At 45.5% G+C, this 18230-nt stretch overlaps 1 protein-coding gene across 1 annotated transcript; it reads right to left on the bottom strand.

Moving 5' to 3' along the window:
• Positions 1-8388: 8388 nt before the first annotated feature.
• LOC121482680 (cancer/testis antigen family 45 member A10-like) lies at positions 8389-10385 on the bottom strand. The gene is made up of 2 exons (XM_041740497.1): positions 10184-10385; positions 8389-8669 (listed from the first exon to the last, which is right to left on the bottom strand). Exons 1-2 carry the CDS (start codon positions 10383-10385, stop codon positions 8389-8391), a joined length of 483 nt encoding a protein of 160 aa, XP_041596431.1.
• Positions 10386-18230: the final 7845 nt, after the last annotated feature.

The following is an 18230-nucleotide window of genomic DNA, read 5'->3' on the forward strand; positions in this document are numbered from 1 at the left end:
TAAGGGCCTGCCTTCTTTCCATTCAGGTCATGATCCAAGGGTCCTGACGTGATCAGCATTGGGCTCCCTGCTCATTGGGGAGTCTGTTCCCATCTGTCCCTCTCCCCTACTTATGCTCCCTCTCTCTCTCCATCTCTCTCTCTCTCTCTCTCTCTCTCTCTCACACACACACACACACACACACACACACACGTGCCTGTGCAGCGATATCTCTCACAAATAAGTAGAATCCTAAAATAAAAAGAGAGTGACAGTGCGTGATATGAGGCACTTGAGTGGCTCAGTTTCTTAAAAATCTGACTTAAAAAAAAAATCTGACTTTTGATTTCAGATCAGGTCATGATCTCAGGGCAGTAAGGTCAAGCCCCAAGTTGCAATCACACTGGGTGTGTAACCTACATGAGATTCTCTTTCTTACTCCCCCTCTGCTGCTCCCGGCCTCCATCCTCCAGCTACAGTGCCCACAGTCTCCCTCGTTTAAAAAAAATAAGAAAGAGCAATAAAGTTAAAACAGATCAGCTGATGACACGCAAAATTTTATATTAAATATATGTAAATATCAATATATGTTGAGCTAGAGATGATTTTACTAATACAAATATCTCAATAAAATGTAGGTAAAAGTCCTGGAACAGCTTTTCAAAAGAGACATACGTCAACAGCCAGTAAACGTATCAACCAGAACAAAATGCACATTTAACATGAGAGGTCCCTGCACACCCACCAGCGTGGCCGAGATTAAAGACTGCCTTGATAGCATATGTTCGCGACTATATAATGCAACGAACTCACATACATGGTCAGCCCTAGATTCTCACTTGATGCCCAAAGTCACTGAAACGCTTAGATTGAGCCCTGCAAGACCGAGATACAAAAATCAAGGAAAAGTATTCAACCACAGGCTGAGACAGAGCATCCACGTAACAACAACCTGCCTCCAAAAAAAAAAAAAAAAAAAAAAGTGCATTATAGCGCCTTACGAAGACCTCACCCCAAAGGCTGGGACAGACCACATCAGGGAGAATCCAGCCCCTAAGGTAGAGCCCCCTAAATGCTCCCCAGCCAGGGCTGAGATACAGTAGCCAAGGAAGAGTAGCGCCCCCCCCCCCACCTAAGGGAGATGAAGTGCCGAAGGAAACCTCCTCACCGAGTGCAGAGATGGGCACTGAAGGCACATCCACTCTTCTGGGCAGAGATGGACCTTCCCAGGAAGAGTCTCAGCTCCCCAGACCTCAGAGGGAGCGCCAAGAAAGAGCCCAAGCCCCAGTGCTGACAATGCACCCAAGGTGAAGTTCTCTCCCTGCCAAGACTCAGACGGAGCCCCCCAGGGATATTTCCCTCCAGTCTTAAAGCATCCAAGGACCAGCACCCCCACAGGAGGGGACCAAGCACCCTGGAAAGTCACACGGGACTCTGAGACCTCACCTGGGATCAGCCGAGCACACCCGAAAAGCCCAGCGTCATCATGGCTGACACAAGCACCCAAGGAAGTGTGCCCCCTGGTGCTGAGCTAAGCACCAAGGAGAGGGTCTCACAGGCTGAGGTAGAAGCCCTCAGGGAGAGGAACCCAAGGGCTGGGGCAATGCACCCCAGGAAACATTCCCCTCACAGAGCTTGAATGGATCCCCGGGAAACACTCCCCACCGCTCACCCTCCCGGCCTCCCCTGGGGCAGCCACCCCGCCCCCGCCCTGCTCCTCCCCACCGAAACCCAAATCCCCGAAACCCTGAACCAAACGCCGCCTCTGTATAGGACTAAGATAATCACCCAAAGTCGCGTCCCCACACGGGTCCTGAGAGGGTTCCACGAAGAAAGTCCCTCACAGAACCCAGAGACAAAACCAAGCAACAGCCTCCTCTCCAACATGGCGGAGATAACCTGCCCAGGACATGCCTCCCCCTGAGTTCAGATCACAACCAAGCAAAAGTCTCCACAGGCTGAAGTAGATCCCCCGGGAACATACCACAGCCAAGGAAAAGGCACCTCCAGGGCACAGAGAGCCCCCAGGGAAAAAGAATCCACACTCCCAGTGGGAAAACCCTCACCTTGTTCCAGGAGCCCGTCGAGCACCTCACACAACGGCAGTAACGCCTCTCAGGTGGAACTTTCTAGAATGTGCCCTCTGGGAGTTCCTGGAAATACGCCCCCTGGGGGGTCTGGGAGTGCTGTGCACCGGGGAGTTGCCATGGGACAAGACGCTGATGTATTACTACTGCCCCAAGGAAAGGAGAAAAATGAGTGGGAAATATCGGAAAGGGAGCCAGAACATGAGAGACTCCTAACTCTGGGAAACGAACTAGGGGTGATGGAAGGGGAGGAGGGCGGGGGGTGGGGGTGACTGGGTGACGGGCACTGAGGGGGACACTTGACGGGATGAGCACTGGGTGTTATTCTGTATGTTGGCAAATTGAACACCAATAAAAATAAATTTATACTACTGCCCCAAGGAGTGTAAGGGAAGCTGCAGGCCATGGGGAGCGGCTCACCACACTGCCTCACAGCAGCCCGGTTCCCCGAGAAGCTGTGTCACAGCCTGGTTGGTACTGGAGAAGCCTCCTGCCTCCCCAGGAGCCTGCTGTGCCAGCTGCCCTGACCCTGGAAACGAGTCTTCCCAGTCGCGTCTCAGGCGCCCCCTGCAGGAAGAACTCGGTCACACAAGCCATAGGAAAAAACATTTACCGGAACCAGAACATTTTTTACATAACAGCCAAAGGGTTGGTTGTATTTCCACTTGACTGGATATACCAAAAATTGACCCACTGTTTTAACAAAAAAAAAAAAAAAGAGGAAGATTATTTGTTCATCATAATTATTAGGAAAAATTAAAGGTATTGGTGAAAAACATTGTCTACAAAATATGCTTTGCAGGTTATTCTTGGGGGAGAAATATTCAAAGTATTTATTGCACATAAAATGAAATCAAGACAAGATTACAAACCGTCATCCCTTCTATTCAACAATACCTACAGGGGTGCCGCCTGGCACCTGAAGATGGTGAACAGGGCTGTAGCCACAGAACAAACTCTCAGACTGTTCACTAATGGACAAACCCCAGGAGTGGTGCTTTCCAGGGAGTCACCAGGCATGTCACTTAGGGACAATTGTCTGGGAATAGAGATTGCTGGGCAGCTCCAATCCGTTTGGTACCCTCCAGTGGCTGACAGGTCGTGGTTGTACAGAGCTACTGTGGATGTGACGTCATTGGTTTCAGGGCCTCCATGGAGCTGAGGAGAGGGCCCTGGGAATAGCGTTCATCACAACAGCCCAAAGCTCACTGTACCTCCTGGGATCTAGCCATCTTCCTTGATGTTCACTCTTCCCATTGTTGCCAGCCTTGGCTTAATTAGCAGAGTTCATAAACCATTGAGTAGACAGGATTTACTCGTGTTCTCCTTACTTGTATGCTGGACTGGATTTTCACAAGCCCTTCCTGCAACAACCCAGAAGTGCCCGCTCACATATGCTACATTCTAAATGAAGTTTGACTGCTGCGCATCCGACTATACATCATTTATACTGCTTTCCTTTTTGTCCTGGAAGGAAACTAATATAGCCAGTGCCTGCATATTGTGGAAACCACCCGCAAAACAGGCCTCCCGGATGGTTTCTCTGGCCAACTGGTTCCATGAAATCCACATGAGGACACGGGTGGAAATTCAGAGAGTATTGGTTTTCAATTTTGCATGATAAAATGACCCAAACTCAGTGCCTGAAAGTTCCCCCAAACCTAGTGGGTGAAAATATATCCATTTCTTTTCTTCTCTCACAGTTCCATTGATCTGAATTCTGAAATATTTTTACGTACTTATTTGAATTCCATCATAATTGACATAGTTTTGGTGTACAATATACTGATTAAACAATTCTTTATATTACTCAGGGCTCCTCATGATGGGTGGAATCTTAATCCCCTTCACATATTTCACCCATCCCTCCACCCGCATCCCCACTGGTAACCACCACTTTCTCTGTAGTTAAGAGTCTGTTCTTTAGCTTGTCCCTATTTTTCATTGTTCATGTGTTTACTTTCTTAAATTGTACGTATGAGACAAGTCATTTATTATTTGTCTTTCTCTGGCAAATGGACAACTCAAATGTCATACTTTAGATGGGGTGACACAGCGCCTTTTGAGGAGGAGGTGGGATTAAGGAGAGAGGGGAAGGTGACAAGTCAAGGGAATCAGAGTTGAGGCAAAAGGAGGAACAGATACAAAGGCACACAAATGGTCTCAGGCTGCCATGAGCTGGGAGCCAAGAGCCCAGTGTGGCTACATCACAAGGATGGAGGGAGAGGTAGGGGAAAATGTGTGTGTGTGTGGGGGGGGGTGTCCCAAGTGTGCTTGGAGAGATGCTCTGCTCTTTTCAACTGCGCCTTCCATGATTGCACTTCAAAGTCCTTCCTGGCTGAATGGTTCAAGATCCTGGTTAAAACAGTTTAAACACAGGTCTGGACAGCCCACTGCTGCCCACATAACAGACGTTTGCTAGAAGGCGATCACTCTATTCCTCCTTTGAGGCTCTCTGACCATCACTTTTAGAGATCACATGAATTGAATAATGAACGCATGGAATCTCTATGGGAAGAAAATCATCAGGTATCAGTAGAGACCTGATGCACACCCAAGGGCACAAGACTGTGGGACCCTGACTTTTGATCCTCTTAGATGATCTACACGTTATGTAAAAGCTCCTTCCTTAACCATCAGGGTAAGTTGTCATGGAAGCAGGGCAGGAAGGTCAGCACCCGGGGTTAAGGTTGCCTCCTCCTCAAGACTCCTAAAACAATCTCTGGCTCCAGAGGCCTGGGTGCTTTCCTGTTCCCAGTCAGTAAGAGTTGGCCTTAGCACTTCCTGAGAGGGCCACCTTGCCTGTTCCCTCACGTCCTTGGCCTGAATCTCTTCACAACAGAAGGACTGAATAATCCATACTCCACGGATACAAGGGAGGAATGGAAGAGATCAGACATTCCCAGTGTGTTCAGGGCCTGGACACAGGGGGCACCCCACAACTTGTCGGTTCATGCTGAGGGTGATGAGAAGTGATTGCTGGGCTCCTTAGTGCTGTGTGACCACTATATGGGCCAGACTCTGGGGAACCCGGTACACAAGAGGGACACTCAAGGCACAGAAGAGCTCCACCACAGGCCCACATCCTCTCGGGGAGCAGAAAAACCACCCGAAAGGAGATGTGGGCCTTAGCTTTCAGCAGACTCTCTGCTGTCAGTATGAACTGGTTTTCTGAGTCATTCCCCTTGAGAGGATGCTTTATTATTCTAAGTGCAGGTGCTCAGAAGTAAGCCCATCCTTTCATCCTTGTTACAATCCATGCTGCACAAATTTCTGCTAGGAGAACTCAGCCTTCTGTGCTGGTCTCCTTGAACAGGGAGTCTCAAGATGTACGTTGAAAACTAAGGGTGTCTTGCCATGCACATTATGAAAATTAATAAAGGGACCTTCCCTGAATTGGAGCCAAGAGGCCAAAAGGGGCAGATCTCACACCCTACCATCTGTTAGCCAATTGTGAATCCAACAGGAAGAGAGGAAACTTGCAAATGCACACTGCACGTCAGCTACTGCTTTAGGATTTCAGTAAAAGGAAGGAAGAAATATTTTCCTACTGGCCCCAGCAACAGGCCAGAAAGACAGTCCCAGCTCAGCCAATGAGGGACAGTCAAAGGTCAGGCAATGAGTGACAGCCATGCCAGCAAATAAGAGATAGCCACAGCCCAGCCAATGAGGGACAGTCACAGCTCAGCCAATGAGGGATAGACACAGGTCAGGCAATAAGTGACAGCCAGGCCAGCAAATAGATAGTCACAGCCCAGCCAATGAGGGAAAGTCGCAGCTCAGCACCAGAGAAGTGGCTCTATTTCCACTTCCCAGTTTATGCCAGTGGACTTTTTTGTTGACCACTGCCTCCTCTCCTCTGTAGAATAGCCTTTCTCTCCTTTATTATATGGACATGCCTATGGTTTTGTTGTAGATTTCTCACCCGGATTGAAATTCTCTGCTTTTCTAAATAAATGCATTTTGGTGGCAAAATAAGTGAGTTTTATTTTTAAGATTAACTATTTTCACCTGGCAAGACAACGTCCTCCCACTTTTTAGTCTGTAGGATGCAATTTCGTAAGGAATCGTTTCCTTTTGTTCTCAAGAGTGCAAGCCATGGACTGAAGATCAGCCCAGGATTAACTCTGCTTCGTGTCCTGCCCAGCTGTCCCCCCTAGTGGAACCATACGCTCTCTGGAGACTCGGTTTTCTCAGGTGTTAAGCGGAAATCTAGACCCTGCCTCATAAGGTAGCTGTGGGGTGGAGATGAGCAGGAAGGTAGGTAGTCAAAGCTCACCCTGACACGTTTTACGTGTTCTGTAAATGTTCTGCTCAGGCTTGGTCCTGCCTAGAGGAGGCAGTCATGGCACAGCACCTGGGAGAGGCTACAGGCTCTGGGGCAGAAAGAAGTTCGCGGTGGGTCATTCACTGATTGTCAGTGATCTAATGACAGTGACACTACCAAGGGGTCAGGCTGGATGGATCCTCTCCTTCAATCATGAGGTGTACATGGGGCTCCTGCACAGTTTCGGGTGATGGAACCTGACGGGGAAGGACATAGGACTGCAACTACACAAGACAGTGAGGAGGATTATGTACCCAAGGTTTGGCTTTTTCTCAGCACTCTCGTGATTTTTATTAAAGCCAAAGGAAAACTTTACAAGTCAGTTCAGGCAGGACATCTAATGGTGGGTCCATAGTAAGTAAGGTGGGAATCACCCGCTCAGGCCGAGCCCTATGACCAGCTCACAGGCTATGTCATGCAAAATGAATAAGAAACGGAGAGTGCATAGGGTGCTGACTGGCTAGACAGTGGAGACATTGACTCTGGATCTCTGGGTTGTGACTTCAGGCCCCTCATTGAGTGTAGACATTACTTAAAAAATAAGATTTATATATATATATATGGTGTTGCCCGGGTATTTAGGTCACTTCAGCGGCCCACTCTTGACTTCAGCACAGGTCACGATATCAGGGTTGTAACATTGAGCATCTCATCAGGCTCTGTGCCAGATGTGGACCTGCTTAAGAATATCTCTCTCCTCCTTCTGCCACTTCATGCTCACCCTCTCTTAAAAAGGGGGGGGGACTCATTTCTGTAGAAGACAATTATAAATACCAGCTACAGGCCTGTGACATGCTGAGGAGCCAGGATATAGTATAATCTGATGAATTAATAGTGCTGTCCCACTTCAGAAGGAAAAAAATAAGCCGCAACCCATTCAAACTAAATACTTAGGGCAAAAGCCCATGTTTTAATAACAGAAACTTATTACGTTCAAGTTGCAAGGCTTTTTGTCAGCCACAAGAAGGCAATTTTCTTAGCAAACTCCTGCTAGGAAGCATCAACAATATCTGGTTGCATCCCAGGACAGCCCTGCTTTCTCACTGATCACTTCCTTGAGGGGAGTTCAAATTTGGGGTGTGAATATCTTTGTTGAGAAAGTGGTCTGACTCAAGTGTGTCGAGTACTTTCTCAAGGTGACTGATTACGTCTTGTCTTTGAAATCTGAAATTAAAGAGACAAATCATTAGCCAAGGGAAACCCAAAGAACCTATGAAGCAGAACTCTCTGTAGAAAATTCAAGGAGAAGTCCCATTTACATGAGAACAGGTAAGGGACATCTTCAAGGTTAGGGACAATCCAGCAAATACAAGGAGTACCGGTTATGGGTCTAGGCCCACCTCAACTTTGGTGTGAAGAGTAGACCCATGGAGCTTGGAAGAAAGAGTGAGACTCAGGTAATATCAATCTAAAACTGGAAACAACATGAACTCTGAGTGAGGACCAGAGTTTCAGAAATGCCAGGTGGGCACGACCCTACCCCACACCCAGCACCATACTGGGCCCACTGGGAAAAACACTGGACAATTCCTCCTACATTCATCTCGCTGCTTCCTTCATGGCATATACGACATATTTTCTCCACAGTTCTGGAGGAACTTGCGCTCCTTCAAGCAATTTGAGGATTTTTTCATATTCTGAACATAAAAAGACCTTCAGCATTGCAAAGTACAAAGAGGATGTAGAACTCAATCCTGGTATCTCAGGAATCGTTCAAGTGGTAAAATGTTACAGAGCATGTGGGTTTTCGTTGGTTGCATCCTTATACACGAACACAGCCACCAATGGAACTCTGACACCCAGTAACCAATTAAGGAATACAGAACAACAACAACAAAACGTTTACTGGGACATTTTAGTCCAAATAAAGAGGAACCATTCTAATTGTGAAAACCCACTTCTGGCAAAGGTTGAGCCTCAAGAGGTCAGTTGAATGTAATCTAAATCATAGGATGAGAAAGATTTCCTCTGCTTTCATGGAGAGAAATTCTTATCCTACTTATGTCCTCCAAACTGTTGAATCTCCTTCTTTAATTGCTCTTTGGTTTCAATATTGATTTCCATTGGCATTGGCAGTTTATCCGGCAGAACTTCTGACACAGACATTGCTCTCACCCTGGGGTCATCTGCAGAGAGACAACTGGTAATGATTCCTCCCACCAGTGCATTACTACCAGGTTTGTGAAGCAGCCCACCCTTGCTGTCACTGGTTAAGTCACGAGACAAATAATCCAAAGGACTGTGTGGAATACCATCTCCTGCCATATGCATAAGTTCTGGAGGAAACAGAATTTGACAAACAGCCATGAGTGGAGTTTGACCACTTTCCCTCCCCTCCCCGTGGATACTGTGAAAGACAGATGCATCTGGAAACCAGGTCCAATATGGAGCTGCAATCTCATGGAATTCAACAAACCCACACGTGCTCCACGTCTCCAAAGTTTTCATTTCATAGGACGATGCTATAACAGATAGACCTATCAGACTTGAAAATTTGCCTCAGGAAAAATAATAGAACAAGGAAACCTCTTATATCCTTGGCACTGTGCATACACACAGAAACCTGATGGAACACTATAACCAATTAAGAAACATTCACAGAGCCCTGGCGCTCATGATGTAATGTCCGCTTGATTCCCTCAACAAAGGGAAGAGCTGAATGTGTCACTCGATGTCAGGATGTCTGATATTGGTACTATGTCACCAAAAATCCCAGGCAGTAAATGATGCTCCTCATCTCTCTTTTCTGTCGCAGGACATCAATTGATTTCTACACCTAGTGCAACACCTCTACTTCATTTTTTCATCCTCCTGTGTGCCGAGCATCAAGCCAAAACTGGCAATCGGCAGTGAACAAGATAGAAGAATAAGTGAACAAGAAGAAACCCAACTTTTTGGAATGTATAGACTCATGCGGAAGTCAGGTGGTAGGTGTAAAGCGAGCAAAGGGAGTAATACAGTTTGAGTTTCTGTCAGGGAGTAAGTAAGCAGAGATGTGAGAGATAGCAGGAGGGGAAAGCCCCCATGAGCACATGGTCAGGCAGGGCACTCTGAGGAGGTGACCCCTAGACAGAGCCAGGAGCAGGAGACATAGCCGACCTATGCATACACAGAGCAGGACTTCCAGCTGCAGTGGGGGATATGCAGGGACCCTAGGATGGGATGAGCCAGGGTTCTGAAGCATAGGACAGAGAGAGAAACAGCAAGAAGGACACAGAGAAGACAGGTGAATAAAGGAAAGGATGGGAGGGCCAGATCCTGCAGCGCATGCAGACCGGTGTTGGGGCCTCAGATTCTGTTTTGAGTGCAGGGGGGAGCTGATGACAGACTAAGGATACACATGTCATCATCTAATTTCTGCGTGGACATGGTGACTCTGGTCACATGGCAACAGATGGGCTCCTAGGGTCAAGTGGGAAAGCAGGACATAAGCTCAGAAGCTAGTGGAGCATGTGGCTGAGGGGAGGAGGCAGTATGGAATGAGGGGCAGTGTAACATGGGAATCAAGGGTAATGACAGTATTAAGAGTCTTGATAGAAAGAGAGCACAAAGAAGAATGAAAAGACATGTTCAATAAGGAGAAGGAAACATGTAGACTGTGGAGTTTGGGAAGCCAGGAAACTTTCCAGGAAGGGCACAATGAACACCTGGTCCAGTGGGGCTGAGAAACTGATGGCAGCATCACCCAGGGCTGGTGACCTTGATGGGAAGTGTTCCCATGGTGTGGAGGAGCTAGGACAGAACTCCCCTGGGTCGGGAAGGAAGGGGAGGGGACGACAGGCATCCTCACCATCTTCCAAGGACATGGCTGAGCCCCTGGGGTGGGATACTCCCTCGCTTCCCGTTTTCGCTGACAGCAGCGTCATCCTCAGTATTCTCTTAAATGGAGGTGGAATGATGGGTTTTCCAGGACGTTTCATTTGGCTGCGAGCCCCGACAGCAGACTCCTCTGCTTTATCAGTCATCAGTTCCTGTGGGGCATGAAGAAACATGTTTCAGATACATAAAAGATGGCAGAAGAGTAGGGTCCCCAAGTCACCTGTCCCCACCAAATAACCTAGATAACCTTCAAATCATCCTGAAAATCTTGAATTCGGCCTGAGGTTTAAAGAGAGAACAGCTGGAATGGTACAGTGAGAAGAGTTCACGCTTCTATCAAGGTAGGAAGACGGGGGGCAGGGGGGGAAGAAATAAAGAAACAAAAGGCATCCAAGAGGGAAGGGCCCCGCGAGGAGCCAAGCTAAGCCCAGGGCGAGTGCCCCCAGAACAGGAAAGCACCGTCCCAGAGAAGCAGGAGCTGCACCAATCTCCCCGTGTGGAAAGGCACTCAGAGGGAATTAGAGCAGGACCTCAGGAGGGCGGGGATGTGCGGCCCTGGGAGCAGCTCGGAGGGGCTCAGGCGGAGGCTCCACGGAGAGGGGCCTGCCCGGCCGGGAGCGCAAATCCAACAGCACAGGCCCCGGGCACAGGGCACCGGGGACACAGCCCAAGATCCGACATCCCCCCGGGATAGGCAGAGGCTGGGAGGGCCCAGGACAGCAAGGACGCTCCTACCCCGAGCTGAGCAGATCAGCGGCCCCGCTCCTGGAGCATCCAGGCCCCTGCAGACGGAGAGCTCCATAGTTACTGAATCCAGGGCTCCAGCGCTGGCCGCCGCCACTGGGGTTGTTCCTCCTGGGGCCTCACGGGGCAGACAACCCCCACTGAGCCCTGCACCAGGCAGGGGGCAAAGCAGCTCCCCCAAGTGCTAACACCTGAAAATCAACACAACAAGCCCCTCCCCCAGATGACCAGCTAGACAGAAAGGTTCCAGGGGAAGTCAAGTGACTAAGTATACAGAATCAGAAGATACTCCCCCGTGTTTTTTTTTTTTTTTGATTTTTGATTTCTGTTTGCTTCCCCCACCCTTTTTTTTTCTTTCTCTTTTTCTTCTTTTTTTCTTCCTTTTTTCTTTTTTTCATTTTCTCTTTTCTTTCCTTCTTTCTCTCCTCTCTTTTTCTCCTTTTCCCAATACAACTTGTTTTTGGCCACTCTGCACTGAGCAAAACTGACTAGAAGGAAAACCTCACCTCAAAAGAAAGAATCAGAAACAGTCCTCTCCAGCAAGGACGCTCCTGCCTGGAACTGAGCAGATCAGCGGCCCCGCCCCGGAGCCCCCAGGCCCTGCAGAAGGAGAGCCCCGGAGCTACTGCGGGGGCTGGATCCAGGGTCCCAGAGCTGCCCCCGCCACTGTGGCTTCCTCCCGGGGCCTCACGGGGTCAACAACCCCCACCGAGCCCTGCACCAGGCAGGGGCAGAGCAGCTCCCCCAAGTGCCAACACCTGAGAATCAGCACAGCAGGCCCCTCCCCCAGAAGACCAGCGAGACGGACCAGTTCCAAGGGAAGTCAAGGGACTTAAACTACACAGAATCGGAAGATACTCCCCCGTGGTTTTTTTTGTTTTTTGTTTTTTTGTTTTTGTTTTTTTTTTGTTTTTTTTTGTTTTTGTTTTGTTTTGTGCTTTTTTTTCTCTCTTTCTTCTTGATTTCTGATTGCTTCCCCCACCCCCCCTTTTTTCTTTTTTCTCCTTTCTTTCTTTTTCTTTCTTTTTCTTCTCTTTTTCCCCTATTTTTTTCTTCTTTCTCTTTTTTCTTTTTCTCTTTTCTTTCCTTCTCTCTCTTTTTCTCCTTTTCCCAATACAACTTGTTTTTGGCCACTCTGCACTGAGCAAAATGACTAGAAGGAAAACCCCTCAAAAAAAAGAATCAGAAACAGCCCACTCTCCCACAGAGTTACAAAATATGGATTACAATTCAATGTCAGAAAGCCAATTCAGAAGCACTATTTTACAGCTACTGGTGGCTCTAGAAAAAACCATAAAGGACTCAAGAGACTTCATGACTGCAGAATTTAGATCTAATCAGGCAGAAATTAAAAATCAATTAAATGAGATGCAATCCAAGCTAGAAGTCCTAACGACGAGGCTTGACGAGGTGGAAGAACGAGTGAGTGACATAGAAGACAAGTTGATGGCAAAGAGGGAAACTGAGGAAAAAAGAGACAGGCAATTAAAAGACCATGAGGATAGATTAAGGGAAATAAATGATAGCCTGAGGAAGAAAAACCTACGTTTAATTGGGGTTCCCGAGGGCGCGGAAAGGGACAGAGGGCCAGAATATGTATTTGAACAAATCCTAGCTGAAAACTTTCCGAATCTGGGAAGGGAAACAGGCATTCAGATCCAGGAAATAGAGAGATCCCCCCCTAAAATCAACAAAAACCGTTCAACACCTCGACATTTAATAGTGAAGCTTGCAAATTGCAAAGATAAGGAGAAGATCCTTAAAGCAGCAAGAGAAAAAAAGTCCCTGACTTTTATGGGGAGGAATATTAGGGTAACAGCAGACCTCTCCACAGAGACCTGGCAGGCCAGAAAGGGCTGGCAGGATATATTCAGGGTCCTAAATGAAAAGAACATGCAACCAAGAATACTTTACCCCGCAAGCCTTTCATTCAAAATGGAAGGAGAGATAAAGAGCTTCCAAGACAGGCAGGAACTGAAAGAATATGTAACCTCCAAACCAGCTCTGCAAGAAATTTTAAGGGGGACTCTTAAAATTCCCCTTTAAGAAGAAGTTCAGTGGAACAATCCACAAAAACAAGGACTGAATAGATATGATGACACTAAACTCATATCTATCAATAGTAACTCTGAATGTGAACGGGCTTAATGACCCCATCAAAAGGCGCAGGGTTTCAGACTGGATAAAAAAGCAGGACCCATCTATTTGCTGTCTACAAGAGACTCATTTTAGACAGAAGGACACCTACAACCTGAAAATAAAAGGTTGGAGAACCATTTACCATTCAAATGGTCCTCAAAAGAAAGCAGGGGTTGCCATCCTTATATCAGATAAATTAAAATTTACCCCGAAGACTATAGTGAGAGATGAAGAGGGACACTATCTCATACTCAAAGGATCTATCCAACAAGAGGACTTAACAATCCTCAATATATATGCCCCGAATGTGGGAGCTGCCAAATATTTAAACCAATTAATAACCAAACTCAAGAAATACCTTGATAATAATACACTTATACTTGGTGACTTCAATCTAGCTCTTTCTACCCTGGATAGGTCTTCTAAGCACAATATCTCCAAAGAAACGAGAGCTTTAAATGATACACTGGACCAGATGGATTTCACAGATATCTACAGAACTTTACATCCAAACTCAACTGAATACACATTCTTCTCAAGTGCACATGGAACTTTCTCCAGAATAGACCACATACTGGGTCACAAATCGGGTCTGAACCGATACCAAAAGATCGGGATAGTCCCCTGTATATTCTCAGACCATAATGCCTTGAAATTAGAACTTAATCACAACAAGAAATATGGAAGGACCACAAACACGTGGAGGTTAAGGACCATCCTGCTAAAAGATGAAAAGGTCAACCAGGAAATTAAGGAAGAATTAAAAAGATTCATGGAAACTAATGAAAATGAAGATACAACCGTTCAAAATCTTTGGGATGCAGCAAAAGCAGTCCTGAGGGGGAAATACATCGCAATACAAGCATACATTCAAAAACTGGAAAGATCTCAAATTCAAAAGCTCACCTTACACATAAAGGAACTAGAGAAAAAGCAACAAATAGACCCCACCCCCAGCAGAAGAAGAGAGTTAATTAAAATTCGAGCAGAACTCAATGATATCGAGACCAAAAGAACTGTGGAACAGATCAACAGAACCAGGAGTTGGTTCTTTGAAAGAATTAATAAGATAGATAAACCATTAGCCAACCTTATTAAAAAGAAGAGAGAGAAGACTCAAATTAATAAAATCATGAATGAGAAAGGGGACATCACTACCAACACCAAGGAAATACAAACGATTTTAAAAACATATTATGAACAGCTGTATGCCAATAAATTAGGAAATCTAGAAGAAATGGACGCATTCCTGGAAAGCCACAAACTACCAAAACTGGAGCAGGAAGAAATAGAAAACCTGAACAGGCCAATAACCAGGGAGGAAATTGAAGCAGTCATCAAAAACCTCCCAAGACACAAGAGTCCAGGGCCAGATGGCTTCCCAGGGGAATTCTATCAAACGTTTAAAGAAGAAATCATACCTATTCTACTAAAGCTTTTTGGAAAGATAGAAAGAGATGGAGTACTTCCAAATTCGTTCTATGAGGCCAGCATCACCTTAATTCCGAAACCAGACAAAGACCCCACCAAAAAGGAGAATTACAGACCAATATCCCTGATGAACATGGATGCAAAAATTCTCAACAAGATACTAGCCAATAGGATCCAACAACACACTAAGAAAATTATTCACCATGACCAAGTAGGATTTATCCCTGGGACACAAGGCTGGTTCAACACTCGTAAAACCATCAATGTGATTCATCATATCAGCAAGAGAAAAACCAAGAACCATATGATACTCTCATTAGATGCAGAGAAAGCATTTGACAAAATACAGCATCCATTCCTGATCAAAACCCTTCAGAGTGTTGGGATAGAGGGAACTTTCCTCGACATCTTAAAAGCCATCTACGAAAAGCCCACAGCAAATATCATTCTCAATGGGGAAGCACTGGGAGCCTTTCCCCTAAGATCAGGAACAAGACAGGGATGTCCACTCTCACCACTGCTGTTCAACATAGTTCTGGAAGTCCTCGCCTCAGCAATCAGACAACAAAAAGACATTAAAGGCATTCAAATTGGCAAAGAAGAAGTCAAACTCTCCCTCTTCGCCGATGACATGATACTCTACATAGAAAACCCAAAAGCCTCCACCCCCAGATTGCTAGAACTCATACAGCAATTTGGTAGCGTGGCAGGATACAAAATCAATGCCCAGAAATCAATGGCATTTCTATACACTAACAATGAGACTGAAGAAAGAGAAATTAAGGAGTCAATCCCATTTACAATTGCACCCAAAAGCATAAGATACCTAGGAATAAACCTAACCAAAGAGGTAAAAGATCTATACCCTAAAAACTATAGAACACTTCTGAAAGAAATTGAGGAAGACACAAAGAGATGGAAAAATATTCCATGCTCATGGATTGGCAGAATTAATATTGTGAAAATGTCAATGTTACCCAGGGCAATTTATACGTTTAATGCAATCCCTATCAAAATACCATGGACTTTCTTCAGAGAGTTAGAACAAATTATTTTAAGATTTGTGTGGAATCAGAAAAGACCCCGAATAGCCAGGGGAATTTTTAAAAAGAAAACCTTAGCTGGGGGCATCACAATGCCAGATTTCAGGTTATATTACAAAGCTGTGGTCATCAAGACAGTGTGGTACTGGCACAAAAACAGACACATAGATCAATGGAACAGAATAGAGAACCCAGAAGTGGACCCTGAAATGTACGGCCATCTAATATTCGATAAAGGAGGAAAGACTATCCATTGGAAGAAAGACAGTCTCTTCAATAAATGGTGCTGGGAAAATTGGACATCCACATGCAGAAGAATGAAACTGGACCACTCTCTTTCACCATACACAAAGATAAACTCAAAATGGATGAGAGATCTAAATGTGAGACAAGATTCCATCAAAATCCTAGAGGAGAACACAGGCAACAACCTTTTTGAACTTGGCCACAGTAACTTCTTGCAAGATACATCCACGAAGGCAAAAGAAACAAAAGCAAAAATGAACTATTGGGACTTCATCAAGATAAGAAGCTTTTGCACAGCAAAGGATACAGTCAACAAAACTAAAAGACAACCTACAGAATGGGAGAAGATATTTGCAAATGACATATCAGATAAAGGGCTAGTTTCCAAAATCTATAAAGAACTTATTAAACTCAACACCAAAGAAACAAACAATCCAATCATGAAATGGGCAAAAGACATGAAGAGAAATCTCACAGAGGAAGACATGGACATGGCCAACATGCACATGAGAAAATGCTCTGCATCACTTGCCATCAGGGAAATACAAATCAAAACCACAATGAGATACCACCTCACACCAGTGAGAATGGGGAAAATTAACAAGGCAGGAAACAACAAATGTTGGAGAGGATGCGGAGAAAAGGGAACCCTCTTACACTGCTGGTGGGAATGTGAACTGGTGCAGCCACTCTGGAAAACTGTGTGGAGGTTCCTCAAAGAGTTAAAAATAGACCTGCCCTACGACCCAGCAATTGCACTGTTGGGGATTTACCCCAAAGAGTCAGATGCAATGAAACGTCGGGACACCTGCACCCCGATGTTTCTATCAGCAATGGCCACAATAGCCAAACTGTGGAAGGAGCCTCGGTGTCCATCGAAAGATGAATGGATAAAGAAGATGTGGTTTATGTATACAATGGAATATTACTCAGCAATTAGAAACGACAAATACCCACCATTTGCTTCAACGTGGATGGAACTGGAGGGTATTATGCTGAGTGAAATAAGTCAATCGGAGAAGGACAAACAGTGTATGTTCTCATTCATTTGGGGAATATGAATAATAGTGAAAGGGAATATAAAGGAAGGGAAAAGAAATGTTGGGAAATATCAGGAAGGGAGACAGAACATAAAGACTCCTAACTCGGGGAAACGAACTAGGGGTGGTGGAAGGGGAGGAGGGCGGGTGTTGGAGGGGAATGGGTGACGGGCACTGAGGTGGACACTTGACGGGATGAGCACTGGGTGTTTTTCTGTATGTTGGTAAATTAAACACCAATAAAAGTTAATTAAAAAAAAAAGGATTTTTGAAAAAAAAAAAAGGATTTTTGATAGCATCAAATTGAATAAAAAAAGGAAAAGAGTAAAAAAAAAAAAAAAAAAAAGAAACAGTCCTCTCTCCCACAGAGATACAAAATTTGGATTACAATTCAATGTCAGAAAGCCAATTTAGAAGCACTATTATAAAGCTACTCGTGGCTCTAGAAAAAAGCATAAAGGACTCAAGAGACTTCATGACTGCAGAATTTAGATCGAATCAGGCAGAAATGAAAGATCAATTGAATGAGATGCAATCCTAATTAGAAGACCTAACGACGAGGCTTAACGAGGTGGAAGAGCGCGTGAGTGACATAGAAGACAAGTTGATCGCAAAGGGGGAAACTGAGGAAAAAAGAGACGAACAATTAAAGGACCATGAGGATAGATGAAGGGAAATAAGTGACAGCCTGAGGAAGAAAAACCTCCGTTTAATTGGGGGTCCCGAGGGCGCGGAAAGGGACAGAGGGCCAGAATATGTATTTGAACAAATCATAGCTGAAAACTTTCCTGATCTGGGAAGGGAAATAGGCATTCAGATCCAGGAAATAGATCCCCCTAAAATCAATAAAAACCGTTCAACACCTCGACATTTAATACTGAAGCTTGCAAATTCCAAAGATAAAGAGAAGATCCTTAAGACAGCAAGAGACAAGAAATCCCTGACTTTTAATGGGGAGGAGTATTAGGGTAACAGCAGACCTCTCCACAGAGACCTGGCAGGCCAGAAAGGGCTGGCAGGATATATTCAGGGTCCTAAATGAGAAAAATATGCAACCAAGAATACTTTATCCAGCAAAGCTCTCATTCAGAATGGAAAGAGAGATAAAGAGCTTCCAAGACAGGCAGGAACTGAAAGAATATGTGACCTCCAAACCAGCTCTGCAAGAAATTTTAAGGGGGACTCTTAAAATTCCCCTTTAAGAAGAAGTCCAGTGGAACAATCCACAAAAACAAGGACTGAATAGATATCATGATGACACGAAACTCATATCTGTCAATAGTAACTCTGAACGTGAACGGGCTTAATGACCCCATCAAAAGGCGCAGGGTGTCAGACTGGATAAAAAAGCAGGACCCATCTATTTGCTATCTAC

This window comes from Vulpes lagopus, chromosome X, assembly GCF_018345385.1.
Source record: "Vulpes lagopus strain Blue_001 chromosome X, ASM1834538v1, whole genome shotgun sequence".
In the NCBI taxonomy this organism is placed as follows: domain Eukaryota; kingdom Metazoa; phylum Chordata; class Mammalia; order Carnivora; family Canidae; genus Vulpes; species Vulpes lagopus.

Coding starts and splice junctions, on each gene's coding strand:
- LOC121482680 (XM_041740497.1), bottom strand. CDS start 10,385: ATGTTTCTTCATGCCCCACAGGAACTGATGACTGATAAAGCAGAGGAG. Junction 8,670..10,183: donor AGCCATGTCCTTGGAAGATG/GTGAGGATGCCT, acceptor TGTTTCCTCCAG/AACTTATGCATATGGCAGGA.